General features: G+C 42.7%; 1 protein-coding gene across 1 annotated transcript in view; it reads right to left on the reverse strand.

Annotated features, from left to right (window-relative positions):
- Positions 1-6832: 6832 nt before the first annotated feature.
- The window catches only part of COL9A2 (collagen type IX alpha 2 chain), a 31818-nt gene continuing 16475 nt past the window's right edge, over positions 6833-22175 (reverse strand). Inside the window, exons 14-32 of the mRNA XM_042441294.1 lie at positions 22108-22161; positions 21851-21904; positions 21479-21532; positions 20130-20183; positions 19914-19967; positions 18961-19014; positions 18540-18584; positions 18351-18404; positions 18008-18061; positions 15917-15970; positions 14882-14953; positions 14487-14522; positions 13027-13071; positions 12770-12802; positions 11862-12008; positions 10381-10435; positions 9364-9552; positions 8698-8775; positions 6833-8209 (exon numbers count right to left, since the gene is read on the reverse strand). Of these exons, the coding sequence (XP_042297228.1) occupies positions 8004-8209; positions 8698-8775; positions 9364-9552; positions 10381-10435; positions 11862-12008; positions 12770-12802; positions 13027-13071; positions 14487-14522; positions 14882-14953; positions 15917-15970; positions 18008-18061; positions 18351-18404; positions 18540-18584; positions 18961-19014; positions 19914-19967; positions 20130-20183; positions 21479-21532; positions 21851-21904; positions 22108-22161 (1392 nt within the window). The 3' untranslated portion in view covers positions 6833-8003. The remainder of the gene's footprint in view (positions 8210-8697; positions 8776-9363; positions 9553-10380; positions 10436-11861; positions 12009-12769; positions 12803-13026; positions 13072-14486; positions 14523-14881; positions 14954-15916; positions 15971-18007; positions 18062-18350; positions 18405-18539; positions 18585-18960; positions 19015-19913; positions 19968-20129; positions 20184-21478; positions 21533-21850; positions 21905-22107; positions 22162-22175) is intronic.

The following is a 22175-nucleotide window of genomic DNA, read 5'->3' on the forward strand; positions in this document are numbered from 1 at the left end:
AGCCCAAGTTCCTACCATGCGTCTGGGATAAGATCAAAAAGTCCAGTGGAAACACATTGGAAGCCAGTCGCAGAACCAAATGGCACATGCCTTTGCATGACAAAGGACATGATTTGGACTCTGGATGTGGGGATGCTTTTTTACTGAAACGGTCAAAATCTTCCGATTTTGGAAAGTTATAGTCTGACCAAGTTACTTTTAGGGGTCTGGAATCTAGTGCTAAGGCCACCGTACCTAGAATTCTGTAACCCGCCTTGATCCATAGGGAGAGGCAGGATATAAATAATTCATGATGATGATGATGATGAAAAGAAAAGAGTCTTTGCCATGCAAAGTTTTCTACTTCTCTAGCCCTTTAAAAAAGAGGATGAATGGAGGGCTAGCCAGGGTGATCATAAAACAAAATCCAGAAGCAAAGGGTGCATTGGGGGGTGATACCTTTAACAGACCAATCCAAACATGCAAAATGAATGTACCAACTTTCAAAGCTTCCTCATTAAGCAAACGTGGCGAAAATTCACGCAGAGGAAGAAAAGTGGGAACAGAAACCTTGGCTAAGTATATTACCGGTTTGAAATTGCAAAGACATTCTTATGTGTGTGAACATGTGTTCCCAGTTTATATATTTAAGACTGAATGCTGGTCTCGGATTTTCAGAGATCTTACGTGATCCACAAGCACTGGGAAGTTGAGAAAGTTTGAGGGGTAATATTATAAACTGAAAAGCGGAAAATATCAGGGACTTGTCCTGGCCCAACACACACACACACCCTTCCTTTTCCCCATTTCAGTTCTCCTTTGCTCACCCAATCGCTCTGGTCTTTGCCATACAAAGTTGTGTAAGGCATTTCTTTTTTCTGGAATTTATTCACTTTCAAACATGCCATCTTTGGAGAGGGAACATTGCCCCCTGGCAGTCAACAAAGTAAGAGCACCCAGCTTTGATTTGGTTGGGTTTTGGGGGCATCTCTGAAGTTGCCACCCACAGATGCTGGCAAAGTGTCAGCCATAAACTCTTCTAGAACATGGCCACATGGCCCGAATAACCCACAACTATGGACTGTCTCCAAGAATTGTTTTGCTTCAGGTCATCTGCAATTTCATTTGTAATTCATTTGTGATTTTATTCTACTGTTGTTGTTTTTAAAAAGAATACTGCTTTGCGGGCCCCGGGGTCCAGAAAAGCAATTTATCAAGATCCTTAGCAAATGATCAATACAGAATTCAGACTAAACTTCATTTGTTTATGTACTTATTTAACTTATATCCTGCCTTTCTCTCAATATGGAACCCAAGGAGACACGTTATAAATAACTAGTTCCTTGTAATTAAATCCTTTTTCCAGTACCGAGGTATGATAACATTACGCTCTCAATGTAACTTAAGAAGGGATTTTAGTTGCTTTGAGAAATGGTGACGCTTTTGTGGATTTAAAAAAATGTAACTGGGACAGCAACTAACTACTCAGAGCTTGGAACTATAATTGTAGCTAATTCCTGGTTTCGAGCAATTTACCAAGTCTTCAGTAATTCGTAATAGATATAGTTGGGGATGTAACATTCATGCATTGTGCTTAAAGGCATCGCCAGGAGTTGCGCTTTCAAACATCACCAAGGCGCACAAGATGTCAAAGGTATGCAAAAAATGCATGTATTAAGGGAAAGTAAACAGAAAAAAATGCCTATATTAATAAAAGTAATACACAAAGGTATGCGAGGTGACAAATCTATGTACAAATATGTGTTATCAGGTCTATGGAATAAAATATTCAAATATTTGGAGAATCCCATGCTAAAATGGATATGATTTGCCACTGAAACATGCCCAAAAAGGGATCTTAGGAGGCCTAAATCCAATTAAAATCTCCAGTCGTTAAAAAAAAGTATACAAAAATGCATGTTTTAAGGGAAAGTCCACTCAAAAATACATCTATTGATGAAAATAATATCCAAATATATCAGAAAAATCTTTGCCCAAAATGTGAGTATTACATAAAATTGAATGAAATGTATTTTTCCGGATATATTTAGGATTCCATAGCATTGAACCATGGCAGTTAAAGTGGTGTCAAACTGAATGGTAATGAGATCCAGCATGGTATAATGCTTTGAGCATTGGATTATGATCATGGAGATCAGGGTTCGATTCCTCTCTCAGCCATGGAAACCTACTGGCTGACCTTGGGCAAGTCACACACTCTCAGCCCCAGAAAACCCCAGGACAGGTTCATCTTAAGGTGCATCCACACTGAAGAAACAATCCAGTTTGACACTACTTTAACTGCCATAGCTCAATGCTATGGAACTCTAGGAACTGCCATTTTGCAAGACATTTAGCCTTCTCTGTCAAAGAGTTCTAATATCGCAACAAACTACAACTCCTCTTCAGATAAGTTCCTAAATTGGAAACAACTTGAACGCACAACAACAACAAACTGAATAGCAAACCAATATAATTGAATAGCAAATCAATAAATATAATTGATTCAATAGGTCGACACTGATTTTGTCCATCCCTAATTGTTGGAGGAGAAAACTTTGGATTTATTAAGGTAATTGAGAAATGGACTTTGTTCTCAAATCCAGTATTGGGTAATCGTCCCACCAAACCTTCCATCCAACTGCTTCTTTGACCACCTGAATTGATATTCAGAGCCGTTCGTTCGAGGTGTCCATTACAATTAAAGCACCTGCACGTATTCATTTTTTAAAATAAAAAAGCATTTGGCAAACTCGCTTTCAATTTACCCCGAAGCTGGAGATGACAAAGCCATGGCAAGGCAGTTTCTTCACCTCCTTGTACCAAATGATTTATTATTATTTGGGTTGAAGTTTGGAGGCTCGCCTGGCCTTTGCGCTCCTGCAGAAATCCTCCAATTCTAATCTCTCTCCCCTGTCGCTTTAATGGCATCCAATCTCCTATTTATACAATGAATATTTATGAAGGTCCTTAATGAAGAAGATGGAGCATGCGAGGGAGAGAAGGAAAAGGAAAGGGGGGGGTCTGTTCATATTTGCTGTTTGTCAGAGGCACCGCAGCACCTCCTTAGTATGCAAGCGGCTTAATTTCTTGATTAAATTTCATCTTACAAATATGATAGTGGAAATTAACTTCCACCTTTTTTTTCCCAAGGAAGAAGAGGCAGAGAGAGCCAAAGGAATCAAATATGCGCCTTTCCTTGGGGGCTGCATCCGCACTGCAGAAATAATCCAGGTTGACGCCGCTTTCACTGCCATAGCTCAATGCTATGGGGATTTGTAGTTTTGTGTGAGTGGCACAGTTCAACCAGACCCAGGAGTCAGGGCTGGCCCTATCATTAGATGAAGCGAGGCAATTGCCTCAGGCAGCGGATGCTGGGAGGCAGCAACATCAATAGCAGCAAGTTCCATATCGAGAGGAGATTGGGAGCCCTGATTTTCAGGGTTAGTGGATCCATTCTTGGACTCATTTTTTGTGTCTTTTTCGGGCTATGTGGCCATGTTCTAGAAGAGTTTATTCCTGATGTTTCACCAGCATCTGTGGCTGGCATCTTCAGAAAATGCTGGCAAAACGTCAGGAATAAACCCTTCTAGAACATGGCCACATAGCCAAAAAACCCACAAAAAACTGTGGATGCTGGTCATGAAATCCTTCGACTTCACATTCTTGGACTGCTGCCACACTGCAGAATTAATGCAGTTTGACACCGATTTGCCATGGCTCCATCCTAAAGGTGATCCTAGGATTTGTAAGTTTGTTTTGCTCTCTGACAGAGAAGACTAAACATCTCACAAAACTGCAAAATTTCATAGTATTGAGCTAAGGCAGCTACAGTGGTGTCAGCGAGGATTATTTCCTCAGTGCAGATGAACCAGGGTGGCCCAATTGAGCCCCCTTTTTATGGCAGGGGTCACCCAACAAGACACACCGGTGCTTTTATGCACCCACCACACTTCCTCTCCTAGGGAGAAGGGTCAAGATTAGTCCATGCCAAGGCTTTGGGGAGCATAGGATACCCACAGGAGTATCCTGCTTACCTTTCCTGAGGGCAGCTGGCAGGGGAGTATACCAAGGAATAGTCCAGAGTCCAGTCCAAAAGTAACACAATACCAGTCAGTCAGTCCCAGCAAAGGGCAGAGGCAAGAGTGTAGTACACTCACAAGGCAAATTCAGGGGGTCAGATAACAAGAATCATGGATCAAACAACACAGGAACAACAAGACTGTTGTTGGCTGCAAAACACCTCTGCAGCTGGAGGTCTTTTAAAAGGCCTCTGCTTCTCTCAGCTGAAACCTATTAGCTCTCCTCTTGGCTTCTAGCCTGGAAGAGCCTCAGACCCTTGATCTGACTTTGCTCCACAGGTCTTAGCACCTGCATCCTAGAATCCATAGAGTTTGTTTCTCCCTCTGCAGCTTCCTGAGCCTCTATGATAGCTTTTGAGATGTTTAAGAGTATGCTCATGTTAACCCATCAAAGTCTTATCTTCACCAAACTGAACATGCCCAGGTCCTTCAACCTCATATGTTTTGTTCCCCATACTTTGTATCCTCCTTGTTGTCTCCACTGAATCCACTCCAGCTTGTCTATCAGAGCTGGATGCAGGACTCCGGATGAGACTTGACCAGAGCAAATATATAACTTGATTATATACGTTATATACTGTTCCACCCATTGATGAAAAGGGCTTATAAATAGACATTATTTTACCATCACTGTTATTGTTATTAGTGGGACTACTGCATCTCTTGACCTAGAAACTCATCCAAGTATGGATTCACATTCAGTGGTGCAAAGGGAAATTTTGCAGTTTTGCTCTTCATTATAGTCCCTAACCATCCACACACACCCCAGAAAATTCAAACATGCACACAGCTGCCTTAACCCATAGGAAAGCATCAGTTCTATTATTGTTCCCTCTCTGTCATGAGTAGACATTTTGTAATGCTATAGGGCCTTTATTGCCCATTCATGACCGTTGCTACAGGGACAACACAGAAGAATATATTATTGCTGGCAAAATTTGTTTCCACCCCCAGCTAAAATAAGAACTACAGATAAACTCAGTAAAGGGCAGGTGTTCCATGTTGCCCATAAAATTCCAAAAGCCATATTCTGATAACAAAGGTCAGCCCCTCTGGTGTCATAGTATTGAGCCAAGGCCAGTTTTTTGTGGGTTTTTCGGGCTATGTGGCCATGTTCTAGAAGAGTTTATTCCTGAAGATGCCAGCCACAGATGCTGGCGAAACGTCAGGAATAAACTCTTCTAGAACATGGCCACATAGCCCGAAAAACCCACAAAAAAACATGGATGCCGGCCATGAAAGCCTTCGACTTCACATGGAAAAAAATACACTGAAATCTTGGCGCTAGCTTTCAAAGTTCAAGCAAACACCAGGCAGAGATGTTTTTAAAATCATGCCGCATCAGTGGGACAGTGACAGTGTTGCTGTCCCCATCTTGTTTTCAGATGGTATAAGAAGAAATGCCACGTTAGAAAGGCACAGGGCTCCTAGGTGGTTGGGTTACAATTTTTGGTCAAGTGTCAATGGCCAAGGACAAGGAGCCAAAAGATTCTTGCATGACCTTAGCAACCAACATATTTATTTGTGACAGAAGTTTTGATTGAATAGCTTTCATCCAAGGCATGAAGTATTACTCTCTCTTAGCTGATATTTAATGAAGTGGATTCTGGCCTTGCCAAGTAGCTGCAGCAATACAAGGGCTGGTATTTAAGGTCTCCGGTGTCTCTCCTTTGGTTGTTGTTGTCGCTGTTGTTTTTTATTACAACACTAGAACCCAACTATCTCAAGAAATTAGTAACAGAGACAAAGTTCTGGTGCTGAAAATCTCAGAAACTTACTCCATCCCACCTTGGCCCTAAAAAGATTTCACAATTGGAATCTGAACCAATTTCAGACTCTTGTTTCAACTCTTGTGGCTCTTTTCTCGGCCCTACCATAAAATATCAGCAACATTGTCTACTTCTCTTCATTATCACAGAGCCAGAAGGGTCTTCTAAAGCAAATCCAGCTGATCCCCTGAACAGAAGTGAAATCCAGTAAATTAATCATAATTCATCACAAAGATAGTAAATCATTGCACAGAGGTAATTAGCCCTAAAGAAAAATACATTTTTACAAGTCTATTAAACTCAGAAAAGCAGACATATCCATTAAGTTCATTGACATTTGTTCTTCGTTTTATTGTCTGGTCTGACTAGCTATTTTTGTGGAGGAAAAATATAATGCTTTTTAATTAACATTTATAAAATACCTTTATTTTACAAAGATTTACAGCTTTGGGGAGATGACTCAGGCCGACTCTGTGTACTCCATTAAATAATTAACCACAAATTGCATGTTATTACAAAAAAAAGTCATACAAATAAACTTGGTCACCCACTACTTCCACATTAAACTCAATAAAGCCTAGCAAAACATGAACAGATTAGACACATAGTAGAAGAGGGACTGACACAAGAGAGGAGTTTTGGTGAACCAACAAAATAATGGGTGAATTATCATAGGACCAAATCAGAAGGAGTTCTTCAAGTATAGTAGTAAGGCAAGTTTTATTATGATGTTGTTTTCATGGAGAGATGTCTGTTTAAAGTTTAAGTGGGAGGGGAAATGCATGAGGGGTCTTTATATTGTAAAAAAAAAAACAACCCATCTGGCATGTCGTCTTCCTATCTTCCTACCTTTCCTAGCATTATTGCTTTTTCTGGTGTGGCCAAAGTATGACATCCTCAATTTAGTCAACTTGGCCTCCAGGGAGAATCCAGGCTTGATCTGTTCTAACCAAGGAGGAAAGCAGAAAGACTCTAACTGTGGCCAAAAAGAAAGAAAAGAAACAGATGAAATGCTTCAAGCAGAAAAGAAAGATGAGAAGTAAAAGAAAAAGAGAGAGAGGAACAAAATCAGAACTAAGACTGCAACTGTTCAACAAGTACTGCACAATAAAGAGAATTATTGCAACAATCAATGCAAAGAAATATAAGCCAACAACATAAAAGGAAGAACCAGAGATCTCTTCCACAAGATCCAAGAAGTCAAAGAGAAATTTTAACCAAGAAGAAGAGGGACATAACCTAGAGTTCTGGATCCATAACCTATTCCTTTTTTGGTAAATCTATATAGTCTTACTGTAAGACTATATAAATGCCACTCCCAAGCCTACCTTAATGACCAGTAGCCTCATGTATGAAGAAGAGCTGTTCAATTGCCAAGGAACAAAAGGTAAAGAATTTTTTCAGTTACCTCTCACCCAAAAGCAAGGCTGCAACAATCAGAAGTAGGACTTGTTCTTGTACCTCGATCAGCAGTTGAACAGGCCTCCTTTACTTGATGCAACTGGTGGCTTTTGAGATGGGCTGGGAGAGCTGGGCCAGAAGATATCACTTAGTTAAATATACATAACTAAGCAGCTGATGTAGAATATTGGCAGTTATTTCAAGGGATTTAATTCACAGAACTTCTCAGCATGGTACTATTTCATAAAACACCCTAAACTGGTGACATAATAGAAAAGAATGGGACTCTGGAACATGAAAATAAAAATAACAATGCGACTTGGAACCAAGATAAAAGACAAAATACTCCTTCCTTCTCCCCATTACAAAATGATTGGCGACATCATACTCTGGTGAAAAACATGCCTATTTTCATGCCAAGTGTGGAGGAGGCATTTCAAAAGAACTGGAGTCCAATAGTGAGAAGTTTCCAATATCCAAATTACTGATGGGTTTTCCCTCTCCGTAACTCCCTTTGGGTGCCTTTTCATTCAGCTGGAGATAAGCTACTCACAGTGGTCAAGTGTTGCCTTCTCACCAGCAAAGTATGAAGGGATAGGTTGATGCCCAAGTAATAGGTAGAGGTTTCTCATCCCAAAGGAGTTGTTTTGTTAGGTGGTCCCCCATCTCTTTGCCCCCCAAGCTCTGGTGTGTTGGTCCCTTAATGCCAACGATGGAGCTTTCGTTGACTTGAAAAAGTCCAGTTTACACCAGAATGTTCCACTGGCAACATTTAGTACGATGGTCCCTTGACAGCACCTGGTTCGGTCATCCGAGCTGAAGCATAGGCAGAAGCTCCTAGGCAGGCGGCCGCTTCGCAGAACCCAGGAAGACCAGAGGGCCCAGGTAAACCAGGCCGCCCAGCTTCTCCTGGATTACCTGGGAAACCTCGTTCTCCTTCCTTGCCATTGATGGCATGGCCAGGACGACCAGGAAGACCTAGAAGAACAGAACAAAGGCATGATGTCTACCTGTGGATCTTCTACCAGCCTTAGAAAAGTTTTTGCTTTGGATTACAACTCCTAGCATCCTCAGTGGCCACGTTGACTTGACCTGAGAGATGCAGGTAGTCTAAAGCATGTAACTTTTCCCCAAGCTCTGATGTTCTAAAAATATGCTGCAACCTGATGAGAAACCTGATGACAGTCTTCTTCAGACCTACCATTGGCTAGAAGAGGCACTTCCACAGACTAGTTTAGGCCTGGACCTCCTTTGTTCTCTTGGTAAATTGTGGTCAGCAAATATGAATTTCCATCTTCCTAACCTCCATGGCATGCGTTCCTTAACCATGGTCCTAATTTCTTAGATCCAAATCTCTCTTTACTTACATTTCTGCAACTGATTCAAACCCTGCACTCCACCATCCTCCAAAATGGTGCCTCTGTCTCATGTTAAACTTCAGTCAACTTCAGCATTGGTCTTCTTACCTGGTATACCTGGTGGCCCTGGCATCCCTTGATGTCCACGGCCTGGTTCTCCCTGCTCTCCTTTCTCACCCCTCTTTCCTGGAGAATTGAAATGGAGAGAAGCAACAGTTATTAATTTAACATCTCCTGGTTCTGTGCCAGTCCTGTTCATGGAATGAGAAGATGGCCAAGAGTATGCAATGGGAAAACACATTGTTCTTGAGCAGGGATGCAAATATTCACATTTCGTTCTTCCAAGTGTTTTATAAATAATTCCAAAAGTCTTCCCTCTACTGGTTGAAATTACAAGGGGTTTGGAACACTTTCCAATAGTTTTTCATCCTTTGGGACTTTTGTTGTAAAAATAAAAATGGATTTTATGTAAAACACTTGAACCAAGATCCTACCTCATGCAAAATCTGTCCATTGCAAATGAAGGTTCAACCATGAAGGGCATAACGTGTATTACATTACATATTGGACATTAGCCACTCAATGTCTAAGGGGTGCACCCACCCGTTCACTCAGAGGATAAGTTCTAAGCACAGTTTGCTAACTGAAATGTCACAACAAACCATGGTTAACACTAAAGAGGACCCAGAGAGGAGGAGAAGAAACATGGGTCATTTGAACTGGGCCTCAGAGTTTGTGAAAACAGTTTCATTCTCTTTTTTTAAGCACCCTCACCTTTGGGTCCAGTATTGCCAATCTGTCCTGGAGCTCCGATGATCCCTGGGATGCCACGAGAGCCCGTGTGTCCATGTGGCCCTTGTTGACCAGGAGGCCCAGGTGGTCCTGGTGGTCCAGGTGGTCCCATCACACCTGCCCCACCTAAGGCAGCTCTTTTGGCACTCACGGCTAACTCAGCCAGTTGCTCTGTAAGACAGAAAGAGACAAGAGAAAAGCAAAGGTTAATGCAGGCCTTGTCTATATGTTTCACCTTGAGTTCCCCTCAGGCTCACTACATCCTGCTTATATGAGATGCAGGACCAAAACTGCCTGGACTGTTTTCATTATGCCCGCACCCAATTCACTACCTCCTCCTAACCAGGTGTTGAAAATTGAGGGCCATGGTTCCTTGATTGAATCAACATGAAATGGTTGTTGGTGTTGTCAACTGCAGTCATGTTGACGTCAACATATGGTTACTCTGTGAACAAGAGTCCCCGAAATCTCCTGTTATCAGCATTCCTTCTGCAAAGTTAGAGCCATGGCTTCTTCAATTCAATCAATACGCAAGGTAGTCTTCACCTTTTTCTGCTCCCTTCCACTTATCCCAACATCATCATCTGTACCAGTGAATTAGGCTACCTTATGATATGTCCAAAATACAACAACCTCAATTTAGAAATTTTGGCTTATTCAGTAAAGCTCGATTTGCTCTGACCCATTTATCTGTCCTTTTGGCAGTCTATGGTATCTGTGTAACTCACCTCCAGCACCACATTTGAATTAGTTGATTCTATTCCTGTCAGCTTTCTTCATTCTCCACTTTTCAAAGGCTTCATCTACACTGCAGAAATAATGCAGTTTGACAGCACTTTAACTGCCCTGGCTCAGTGCTATGGAATTTTGGGATTTGTAGTTTGTTGTGGCACCAGAGATCTCTGGCAGAGAAATGACTGACAAAACTACACACACTGCTTTAATTCTGCAAAGAGGATGCATCCTCACTAACTTGGCCAGCTCTTCTCATGTACTCACCTTGCAACATTTTCAAGACCACATCCACAATGTGCTGGTCTCCTGTGTCCCTCCCCTGCAAGCAGAAAAAGAGGATATTGAGTCAGATCTTGGCCTAAATCCTGTTATTGGTCCTGTCTAGAGGAGACCCGCTGAATCAAAGAGATTTACCTGTGTGTTGATTCATCATTCAACAATTATTGAATGGGCCTACTCTAGTTAGAGCTCTCCCAAAGAAAGCAAACCCTTTGATGTATCCATATTAGGCCCTCTCCAGATGGGCCCTTTGCGGCGCGTCCATGACATGCTAGGGTTGCACATGCACACGCCCCGCAACCGTAGCATGTCATGCACACGCCGCCATTATGCAACGCCTTACACACAGCGCGCGTAAACGTTACGTCGCAGCTGCGCAGCTTCCATACAGAGCAGTGCAGCTGCAACGTATATGCGCTGTCTTTGGCGCTTTGCGGAGCAGCAAAAAGGGGCCGCTTTTTTGAGGCGCCTCTTCTGGGCGGTCTGTATCCCGCCTTAGATAATCATAACACTTTATGACTAGGGTCAAATCTGCACTGCAAAAATAATGGAGTTTGACACCACTTTAACTGCCAAGGCTCAGTGCTATGAACTTATGGGATTTACAGTTTGTTCTGACACCAGAGCTCTCTGACAGAGAAAGCTAAGTATTTCACAAACCTACACATTCCAGGTTTCCATAGTGAATACAGTGCTGTCTTTGAAACCTCCCCAGTTTTTCCTTTGTTTCTTTTGTCTTTTTTTATCAGGGGAAAAACATTAAAAATAAAAAGAAAGAAGAGGTGCACTGTGCAATTTAACTTTGAACTGTAGGAAGCCACTTTCTACATGCAAGCATTACACCTAATTGCTAATAATATGCCTTTTTCCCCAGCATTCAGTGATGCCCACGAGAGGGCACTGTGGCCTAATTCTGAAAGTCCAAAATGTCCAAAGCAAAAATCCTACAGTTCGACTTATTGGGAATTGAAGGGTCCAACAATAAAATCTTCTGAATAAAATTTAATCAACCAACAGCACTATTGATAATGTCTGCAGCAGTATATATGGGGCTCTTGTAGCACCACTGAGACCAACTGAGCAAAAGCTTTCATAGACTTGGGCTGCATCTGCGCTGCAGAAATAATCCAATTTGACACCGTTTTAAATGCCGTGGTTCAATGCTATGGAATTCTGGGAACTGTAGTTTGTTGTGGCACCAGAGCTCTGAGCAATTTTCTTGTTCAGATGAGCTCAGACATAACAAGAAGCCAATAACCAACCATCAAAGTTTGACTTACCATTGTATGCCAACTCAGCTGCAGAGTCTTGGACCTCCATTTCTCAATGCAACATTAAAACAAGGGACTCGGGGCAATTCCCATGTAAATGTTTAGCATTCTGGATCACAAATCATTCATCAATGACGTACTGGGCTATATGTCTGTTTCCTACAGCAGCAGAGTGTATGATGGGAGTTTACTTACCGGAGCCCCTTGAGGTCCAGGCATGCCAGGTACGCCTCTCTCCCCACCGAGTCCTCGAGGGCCAGGTGGCCCTGGGAAGCCTCTGACACCAGGCGCCCCTGCGTCCCCAGTCGGTCCAGGGAAACCAGGTTCTCCACGGACACCTGGCTGTGAAAGATGAGACGCTACTAAGAAGAAGCCTACCTGAGTAGACCCTACAGACCAGAAGTAGGGAAAGTAAGTCCTGTGGGTTGTTTTTTGTGGGTTTTTCAAGCTACGTAGCTGTGTTCTTGAAGAATTTATCCCTGATGTTTCACCTGCATTTTCAGAGATTGGTGGCATGGAAGTGAAATTCGCTTCCATGCCATGCCACCAACCTCACTTCCATGCCACTTCATTTCCATGCCACCATCCTCTGAAGATGCCAGCCACAGATGCAAGCAAAACATCAGGGATAAATTATTCCAGAATACAGCCACATAGCCGAAAAACTCACAAAAAACTATGGATGCTGACTGTAAAAGCCTTCAACTTCCTGTCGGTTGCATGTGCTCCCAGACCCCAATTCTGTAGCCCAACAAAGTCAACATCAGTAACCTAATGCAGTGATTCCCAAACTTTGGTCCTCCGGGTGTTTTGGACTTCAGCTCCCAGTTTTATTGTAATTTCATCGCTTCGTCTACGATTCTATGATTCTTTGATCAGGGGGCTATGGTTGGCTGTTTGGTATTTCCTATTAAATCAACATCAGCTTCTGGCAACCCTATGGATGAAAGATCTCCCAGAGCCCGAGTTGCCCTACATAGGTCTTACAAACTCAAGGTACATGTATCTCCCTTGATAGTGCGGTCCCCATCTATTCCTGCCACCTTCCCTGTTATCACTTTGTTTACTGGGTGGTTTTAAAATGTAAGCAAACAAACAATCACCTGTCCTTTCGGTCCAGGCTCCCCTGATTCACCCTAGGAATAAAGCACAGAAAGCAAGAAAAAAGTACAATTATGATCACAGCGTCATCTCTTCTGAGCATCCTGCTTAGGTCATCTTCATCCATCAATGGATGGGTTTTATATGCATGTCACTCAAAGGATGCCAGCCATTGTGCGCTCTTCATTTTACGCTCTCAATAATATTCTATAGCACAATGCCGACCAGCCCAAGCTGGCATCTCCCAAAAGGATCTTACTTTCTCCCCTTTCTCTCCAGGAAGGCCTTCAACTCCAGGATCTCCCTAGAAAAGAAAGAAAAGGTCACATTTTCTAAGTCATAAGGGCAGGGAGGAAATATTATTAAAACAGTTATATCCCACCCTGTCCCCCATATTGCAGGCTCTTGGGGTACATGCAATGGAAATCGGTTGAAACAATTTAAAGCAGTTCAAAGGTTTAAACAGTAACAGATAAGTAAAAGCATATTTTATGAGTTAAGTTGAAACCATTTAATGTTTTGTGCAGGTACAGCTTTGGGTTTCAGTTCAATTCCATTGATCCAAAGCCATTCATTGCGGTTTCATCTCATGGCTCCATTTTCACATGCGCTTTTCATGTGGGAATGCCCTTAAAGCCACATTCTCCCCACAACACCCAAATGCCACTGCTTTTGTGAGTTACGGCTTTTGTGGGGATACAGCAGAACCAACAAATCAACACAACAGCCAAGCACTTCACGCCAACTTTGAGTTCACAGCTCAGTTTCTGAAACAGCAAGGACCCATCCTCTGAAACTGGAGCCTGAATAGTTGGATATCTGCATCTCCTGGTAATTTGTCTGGGCAGAAAAGAGGTATTTACTGTGTTATCGGCTGGGTTGTGCTCTTCTCAAAGGGACGGTTTCAAAATGCTCATGGATACACCTCTCAAATGCCCCCAATGTTTTACCAGCTCAGGATACAATGCCTGTTGAAGTCTCCAGAAATAACTTGGCCAGGCTAATCTATTCCCTGATAATCTCAGGTGAGACTATGGCAATGTATTGCATGCCCTCCAATGGTTGCAATTTCACACGGACAATCCTGATTCATCTTCTGCCATCACATTTTCCATCTGGTTTTAAAATGTCCTGGTTTCTCTCCTCCCCCCACTTTCCCTTTTTGTTCTAATCTTATTTCAGTTGCTGTAAACTGAGTTCAAAATGCAAAAGTAGATTGCACTGTATTAATTCAGCAGGAGGAGCAGGCAAGAGAGGTGGACTCTTTCCCTTCCCTGTAGACTCAAACAAAAGCAAACTGCTGCAGCCTCTACTAAACTGGTGGTCTCCCACACTCATCATTTTTGTCCTCTTGAATGCCAAACAAGTTTTGCTGTAAACAATGCAGAAAGCCCCCCAAATTCCAGCTCGGCCATAAAAATCCACTGGGAGACCTTGGAGAAGTCACACTTTCTCAACTTCAAAGGATGGAAATGGCAAACCCTCTCTGAAGAAACTTGCTAAGAAAACCCCATGATAGAGTCACCTTAGGGTTGTCATGTCAATAGTTCTTAGCTACCACAGGAGCATTTTATACTGAGGATACAGAGAGGAAAAAATAGCTTATTAAATAAAACATAGCGGAGGGAAAGATAGGCAGTAAATGTTAAGTTCCTCTCTCAACGTTAAGATCATCAGCAAGAGCTGAAAAGGGGCAAAAAAGCAATCGCCAACACTTACAATGTCACCTTTGGATCCGATTTTTCCTGGGAAGCCCTAGAAAAGGAAGGGAAACATGGTGAGATTAAGTAACCACTGAAGCTGAATGTATTTGCAGAATTATATATGCATATCCAAAAGGAATAAGAAAGCCACTGCAAACTAAACAGCCAGGGACTTAAACAAGGAGCTAGCCCTTATACCGGGAAAGATATGATGGAAAGAATATTCACATAATATTCCTTTCCTTGATGAAAAACAAATGTGTTTCCCAACAGCCAGGAAAACCGAACAGGAAGAATTAGACAGGATGCATCTATAATGCAGTTGGACACCATTTTAACAGCCATGGCTCCACAAAGCCTTCAATACATAGGCATCACTTTTAATTAGACCTCTCTATGCCAAGAATATACCTTGTCACCTTTAACTCCTGGGAGACCTTGCGGACCTGGAATTCCTGGCGGTCCTTGTTCCCCTTTCGGGCCCTAGAGGTAGAAGACAAGAGAAAGTACATGAGGAGGGGGAAAGCAGCAAAGCAAAGGCAGATGTCCAAAATAGAGAATTGTTCTGGAAATGACGAAGAAGGAAAGGGGACAAACACTCATTAGACTTCATACTAGGCCCCTATTCCATTAAGCAAGGGGAGTTGCCAGCCTTAGGAAGCAGTACATGAGAGACTGCAAATAACATGCATACTTTATGGATGGGCTTCAGAAGAAGTTGTTGCCCACCTCATCACTGCTACTTGCTCTCAGTCTCTTGTAAGCCAGAACCCTACAGTAGCTGGAAAAGACTGCCTTCTTCTATCACATTTCAGCTGCTTTCTTCTATCACATCTACTGCATGGTCCTGGAAATCCCACGCAGAATGAACCAACATGATTCTGGGCTCTGTCTCACCAGAGGCTCCATGGAGATAAAGCAAGCAGTAATGTCTTCTACAGAGAGTGGATGATGGTGGCAGCAGTGATGCTAGTGGTGGTGTTGATGATAAGAGTCAATGAAGAGGCAGTGCAAGAGGGTAACAGTGCTCTTTCTTATCCCAGCAGGTAGAAGAAACCACTATTGATGTCCTAGGAGCACCACAAATGGTGGATCACCACCGATAGACCACCCTTGATGTCCTAGGAAATGGACCCAACTACATTCACGAACCAAACTGTGGCATCTGATGCCACGGAAACCATTCCAAATATAGAACCCCAAGGAAAGCTAGTGTTGGTTGTCAGGGAGGTAAAGATGATTCCTAATATATGTGGTGGATCTATGTCAAAACCAAAAAAAATGCACAGGTTCAGCATTTTTGATAGCTTCTTTAAACTTTATGCTAAACCCCAATTCAGATTCACTCCCAACAGCAGCAATGGCAGAAAGCTTTACCAAGGGAATCTCTGCCCTTTAAATGGCAGGCATCAAAAGGAAGGCATTTCTAGATGTCTCCATACTCACCACTCTCCCTTGCAGTCCTGGAGGACCCACTGGGCCCCTCTCACCCCGATCTCCCTGCAAAAAATAGGGTCAAAAGTCAGGTTCTTCCCTAACCAATGTTTGGGGACCTTTCTTTTTTTTGGACTACAGATCCCCAAATCCCCCAGATTGGGCCAATGTGTCCAGCTCTAAGCATCGCAGCTAAAGAAATACACTGACAATCTGGAACATATCTAGAGGACAGCTACCAAGAAGGCAAAAGACCTGGAGTCCTATGACAAACAATTGAGTTGGGTACGTTCATCCTGGAGTGATAGGAGATAGTTATCTTCCAGTATATAAAAGGCTGTAATATGGAAGACTGAGCAAGCTTGTCTCTGGAGGGCAAGAGTCAAGCCAGTCAAAAGAGAAATGTTAATAAAACCTTCTTTGGAAACTATTTAGAATCAAGGCTATTGGGAAAGTTTTTGCTTGTCCAGTAAATGGTTTAAGAGCTCCTGGTCCAGAAACTTAAATAGCCTCTGATGATGGCTTTAAGAGTATACACAGGTCAAAATGCATTGGGCTTCTTATAATAAAAATAATAAGCAACCATCTTTTGAGCATCTGGAGCATGTCTCTGGTTTCTCCTTCATTGGACGCCTTCCAGCTTCTGTTTCTTTTAAACATGAGTAAGAAATTTCTAATGCTAAGAGCAGAATGGACTGTCTCAGAAACTGATAAATTCTCCATTGATCGACTTTTTAAACAGAGCCATCAGTCAAGAGATTCCTGCATTGCCTGGGGCAAGATTAGATATGGCTTAGATCCAGGTTATAAGCAGACCCATATTCTCCCTTACGAACCTGGACATGTTGTGAAGTCTTCTCTTTCTCCCAGTGCCTTTGCAAGGATACAGGAGAGGGCCTTCTTGGTGGCTTCCCCTAAGCACTAGAACTCCCTTTCCAGGGAGATTATGGCCTGTTACAGACTGCCAAAATAAAGCTGCTTCGGGTCTCTTTGGAGGTATGCTGTTTAAATGATGCATGCACCCTAAGAATCCAGAAGCTGCACCAATGCTGCCCTCCAGTGCTTAGGAATGGAGTGTGGCTTTGGCGTGACCTCCGGACTCTTAGGACCCATGCATCATTTAAATAGCATACCTCCAAAGAGACCCGAAGTAGCTTTATTTTGGCAGTCTGTAACAGGCCCATATTGGTTCCCTTCCTACCCTCTTTCCAGAAACAGATGAAGACTTTTCTCTTTCAAAAGACCTTTGAGAACTGATTGTTTAGGCAGGACCGGCCTTGTACAACGTGCTGGATTTTCTATTTCTTATTTTCCTTGTGCTGTTGTGTGTGCGTCTTGTTTATGGTTAATGGTTGTTTTTTTTAATGGTAGTTTAAGCATTTTTTAATTTTTAATTTTGTGAATTTTTAACTTTTTTTAAAATCTGTCATAAGCAGCCTTGACTCCAGAGCTGGAGAAAAAGTGGGATATACATTATTATAGTCCAGCAGTAGTAATAGTAGTGAGAGCCAGCATGGTATAACAGTTTGAGCGCTAGACTATGGGGATGGAGACCAGGGTTAAAATCCCCACTCGGGCAAGTCACATTCTCTCAGCCTTAAGGGAAGGCAATGGCAAACTTCCTCTGAACAAATTCTGCCAAGAAAATCCCACGATAGGTTCACCATAAGTCAGAAACAATTTGAAAACACACAACAACAATGCTGCAGTAGTAGTAATTTCAGTCCCTCTTAATTCTACGAATCCAAGTTCTGCCCTTGACTAAGTGTGTAGAAGGTGAAATACTGGTCGAAATCCAATTGCTATTTTCAACTAGGATAGAATAAATGGTTCCACTCTAGTAGGATTAGCAAATGGCTATAGGCTTCTGTTTCTATTTCACGATTGATCAAAATCGTGACCTAGCTAAAGGATGATGTCTCCCAGAAGCAGAAGCTCCACTCACCTGAAGGACCACTTAAAAATACATTGAGGTTACAAGAGGAAAGAAGTGTTTGAACTAAATCCACAACTGTGTGTAAAGTAGGATACGGTGGAAGTCCCCCTCCATAAATAGCAGGATTTTATCCCTGCTTTACTGGGGAAACTTTCATAAAGACTTACCTTCACGCCAGCAACCCCCTGAGGTCCCACTTCTCCAGAAGGTCCAGGTTCACCCTAAAAGAAGACAGACGGGGGGGGGGGGGGGTGTGGAGATTTTAAGGCATTAGAGCCATCATTTTATTAATTTTTTGCAGGAGAAGAAAAATTACCAAATCTTAGAAGGGAATTGGAGTATATATGGAAGGAAGGAAGTTAAAAAATTGGTTTCTCAGGTGTCGGGAAACCCTGTGGAGAAGGGAATTAAAAGAAAGCAAAATAAGAGAGAAGAAAAGCAAAATCCTAAGAAGAAAGAAAGAGACAAGTGAGCAACAAAAAAGGAAGAGGACAATACCCTGTTACTTACCATTTTCCCAGGTGCCCCCGATGAACCTCGCAGCCCACGTCCTCCGGGTTCACCCTATTAAAACACCAAATGACAAAACTCAGTGCATTTAAGAATTCGTCAAGAGTGCCTTCAAAAGTCTATGAGCACCAATCCGTGTATGGTTTTAAAGCAAAGCAAAACACAACATGACACAACTGAGGCACATACCTTGTCTCCGGGGCCACCTTTGGTTCCAGGGGTGCCTGGCAAGCCCTGTCAGGAAACAGGGGGGGGGGGGACAAATTATTTCTTGTCGAATCCCTACGATACTTTCCTGTTGGGTCTACTTTGGGAAGAGCTGGCCATAAAATGCAGACACAGTGAGAAAATTCCATTTCGAAAGAGAGGTTGGATGGGTTTGGACATTACTACACCCTTTTGGTAGCTGGGACTGGGATGCCCAGCTAGATAGACTGTTGATCATTACTGCGATTTCCTAAGAAGAGTTCCACCAGTACACAGAAAGGGTGGGTATATATATATATATATATATATATATATACGCACACACACATATGCAACACACACACACCGTATATAGTCGACTGTACAACAACTATAAATCTGTTTCAAATAAAGGACCACTTACCGCTAATCCACGGTGCCCTTGGGGACCCGGTAGTCCTGGTTGCCCTGCATTCCCCTACAAAAGAGAAAAAGAAAAACCATAATGGAAGGTAGCAAAGAACGAAGCCAAGATGATGATGATGATGATGATGATGATGATGATGATGATGATGATGATGATGATGGTAGCAGCATCCAGCCAGGTTGGAAATGGTGGTAGAGCTTGTCTTTTTCCCGCTTTAAAAACAAAACAGCCAACACTAAAGTAAGGGCGGGCAACCATTTACAGATGGAGGGCCGCAGTCAATCCTGGAGACGTTCTCAGTAGCTGAGTCCTTGTGGTGGATGGGGCCAAACAAAAAGGGTGCAACCAAAAATACCAGTCTGTTGTAGTTTAGTTCTCTTTCCTTATGGCTCTAAGCCAGGGGTCAACAAAGTGTGGGCTCCCAGGGTTATCTGGAGGGGCAGATGTTCGAAAATTGCCCTCAAATGCCCTTTAGGCAAGCATTTTTTGCCATACTTTGGGGTTCCTTTTTAGAAAGCCTTTTTAATGGGAAATAAACAGGACGTGGCTTTCAGTTGCTTCTTGGTGTTGAAAAAGGCCCCTCCTTGGTTTAAAATGGCCCATGGATGTGCAAAAACATGGCTGTGCCCCCTATACTTAGTAGGGAGGGAGAGGAGCAGAAGGGGTGAAATTTGTCCTTCCCAGTAGGCTGAAGCAAAAGCAAACTGCTGCAGTCACTCCTAGCTTGCATGTTCTCCCTCATTCATAACTTTTGCCATCTTGGCCATCTTCTCATGCTGTTTGGACACAACATGCCTCAGATTTCATCTGTGAAATGTTGGAGGATATGATACTTCACTGGTGGTGGAGAGATATGATTTTCCAAAAAGTCATGAGGCGCATTTGTCTGAGACCACAGACAAAGATCTGTGCTTCTCCAACCTGCTTTGTAGGTCTTCAGGACATCTTACCTTTACTCCTGGAATGCCAGGGGTACCATCTTTACCATCAATGCCCGGAAGACCCTATAAAAGAAAAGGGCAGTGGGAGAGGGAACGATATTATTATTTCTGGATATCTCTTAATGCCAGTTTGGACATCAACCTCCTTTAACATCAAGCAAGCTTCCTTCCATTTTTTCTCCCCAAATCCAACTGGGATTAAAGACAGAGAAATGAGATACTTACATTTGCTCCTTTGGGCCCAATATCTCCTTGAGGCCCCCTGAAACCACGGGCACCCTAAAAAGTAACAAACAAAACCCCTTTTGTCAGGAAACCAATGAGAAGAAGAGAGCCAAGAAATCCTCCCACAGTTGCTGTGTTTTATACAATGCCTGTAATTTCACAGTACCCTCAAAAGACTTAGCAATAAATTTAGTTTGGAGAAAAATCAAAGGACAGATTTGGGGTACAAGGCAGAATGGAGGTACATGAATACCCAAATCCTTTGGGTTGTGCATCTTCCATAAACCCAACAGTACAGAGTAAAGTGAAAGCTTCTCTCTGGAGACTTAATCCAGACTCATGACAGCGGCCAATAATGGGAGTTGTAGTCCATCGGATCTTAGAAAACACTCAGTTAAGAAGGGCTTCTTTAATGATGCTCAGGGCAAACTTCCATTTATTCCTCACTATCTTTATTCAGAAATATACTGCATCGATAAACGGAAGTTTTATTTAGCCGGTAGCACTAACAGCAAAGCATCTTGAAACAGAAATAGATTCCAGAAACAGAAAACTTGATGGAGAGTCGGTCTAGAACATCTTTATAGGACTTCAAATGCCAAGTTCCCATCCAGCCCCACCAATTGTTATGAATACTTGACATTCAAAGTATGAAAAGGGCAGAAGGGTGAGAACATCTAATCTAGATCATACATTTAGCAACTATGGTGAAGAAGTGCTCTCTCAAGTGGTGAAAGATGTCTGTTTGTCACAGCACCTGCTTTTCCTTATTTCCACATCTTGCATTTAGTATCCTCAATGGAAAGGAAGCACTGATTTGCAATTCTGATTATTGAGGTATGCATATCTGAGAGGAATGAGTTTTAGAGGGGGGAACAGGTTGATCACAAAGAACACAAATTCCTGTTAATTTATGATTTGACCCTAAGTGGAGCTTATTCTAATCCAAACAGGCATTTTTTTATGTTCTAATGTGAACACATTTGGAAAGTTTAGACCCAGACATCCTGTAAAGGGAGGGTTGGAGGAACCACACAGCAAGGTATGTGTCCCTGGTGAGTATTGTGCGGAGAGTATCCGGATAAACTTTAAGAAGTGTAACATGTAATGCCATGTGAGACTCTGGCTAACCCCTCCAAGAATAGCAGGAGTGCTGGAATCTAGTAATCCCTTTTGCACCAAATAAAAGTCAACATGCATCTTTGTCTTGACTATGCCTGAATTAATGAGCGACTGGGAGGGAATGGAGGAAAATGTGGATTTTACTGAGCTTTGACCTGCACCGAAATAAGGCGAAAGGGGACAGCTTTAAGATTCAACTTGATCGTCCTGCAAAACCTTTTACTCACAAGGTCTCCCTTCTCGCCAGCCTGCCCAGGTGGTCCCCTGGGACCTTCTTCGCCCTGCAAAGAATAGTTGAGGGTTAAAGAGACACTGAGAAAGAGAGAAAAGAATATTCTGGCATTTATGCAATAAGCTTTTTCAGAGAAAATGGAATAATCCAATACAGATACCTCTATGGCATCTGATTCAACTCATTTAGCAGGGAAAGCTCCTAGAACCAGAAAAAAAAATCTACAGCAGAATGAGAGAAGGGATTTCCCCCTCCATCTCTAATGGCAATCTGGGATGTCAAGAGGTACAAACACGGGACCAAAGGGAAACCCAAAGAGTAAATCCGGGAAACATGAAAAGAATCCAAAGGTCAGTTAAGGACTTACCGGAGGCCCTGCAGCGCCAATGGTTCCTATCATGCCTTTATAGCCACGGGGACCCTAGGAAAACATTGCACAAAGAGAAGCTATGTCATGAAATTTTAAAGCTGCTGAGCCAGTTTGGAGGAGAAGGGGTTCAGCCCTTTGGAAAGCCCTTTAAAGTTTGGACCAAAAGCCAGAGCAGATTTTCGTCCTATGGCCGAGGTGAGCCAGCCACTGCTTCCTAAAAGAAGCAACCATTTTCTACTATTTGATCCACCTACCGTTTCTCCTTTGGGCCCTTCCATTCCTGGATATCCCCTCAGACCTTGGGGACCCTGAGAAAGAATAA

Source organism: Sceloporus undulatus, chromosome 9 (genome assembly GCF_019175285.1).
Source record: "Sceloporus undulatus isolate JIND9_A2432 ecotype Alabama chromosome 9, SceUnd_v1.1, whole genome shotgun sequence".
Taxonomy (NCBI): domain Eukaryota; kingdom Metazoa; phylum Chordata; class Lepidosauria; order Squamata; family Phrynosomatidae; genus Sceloporus; species Sceloporus undulatus.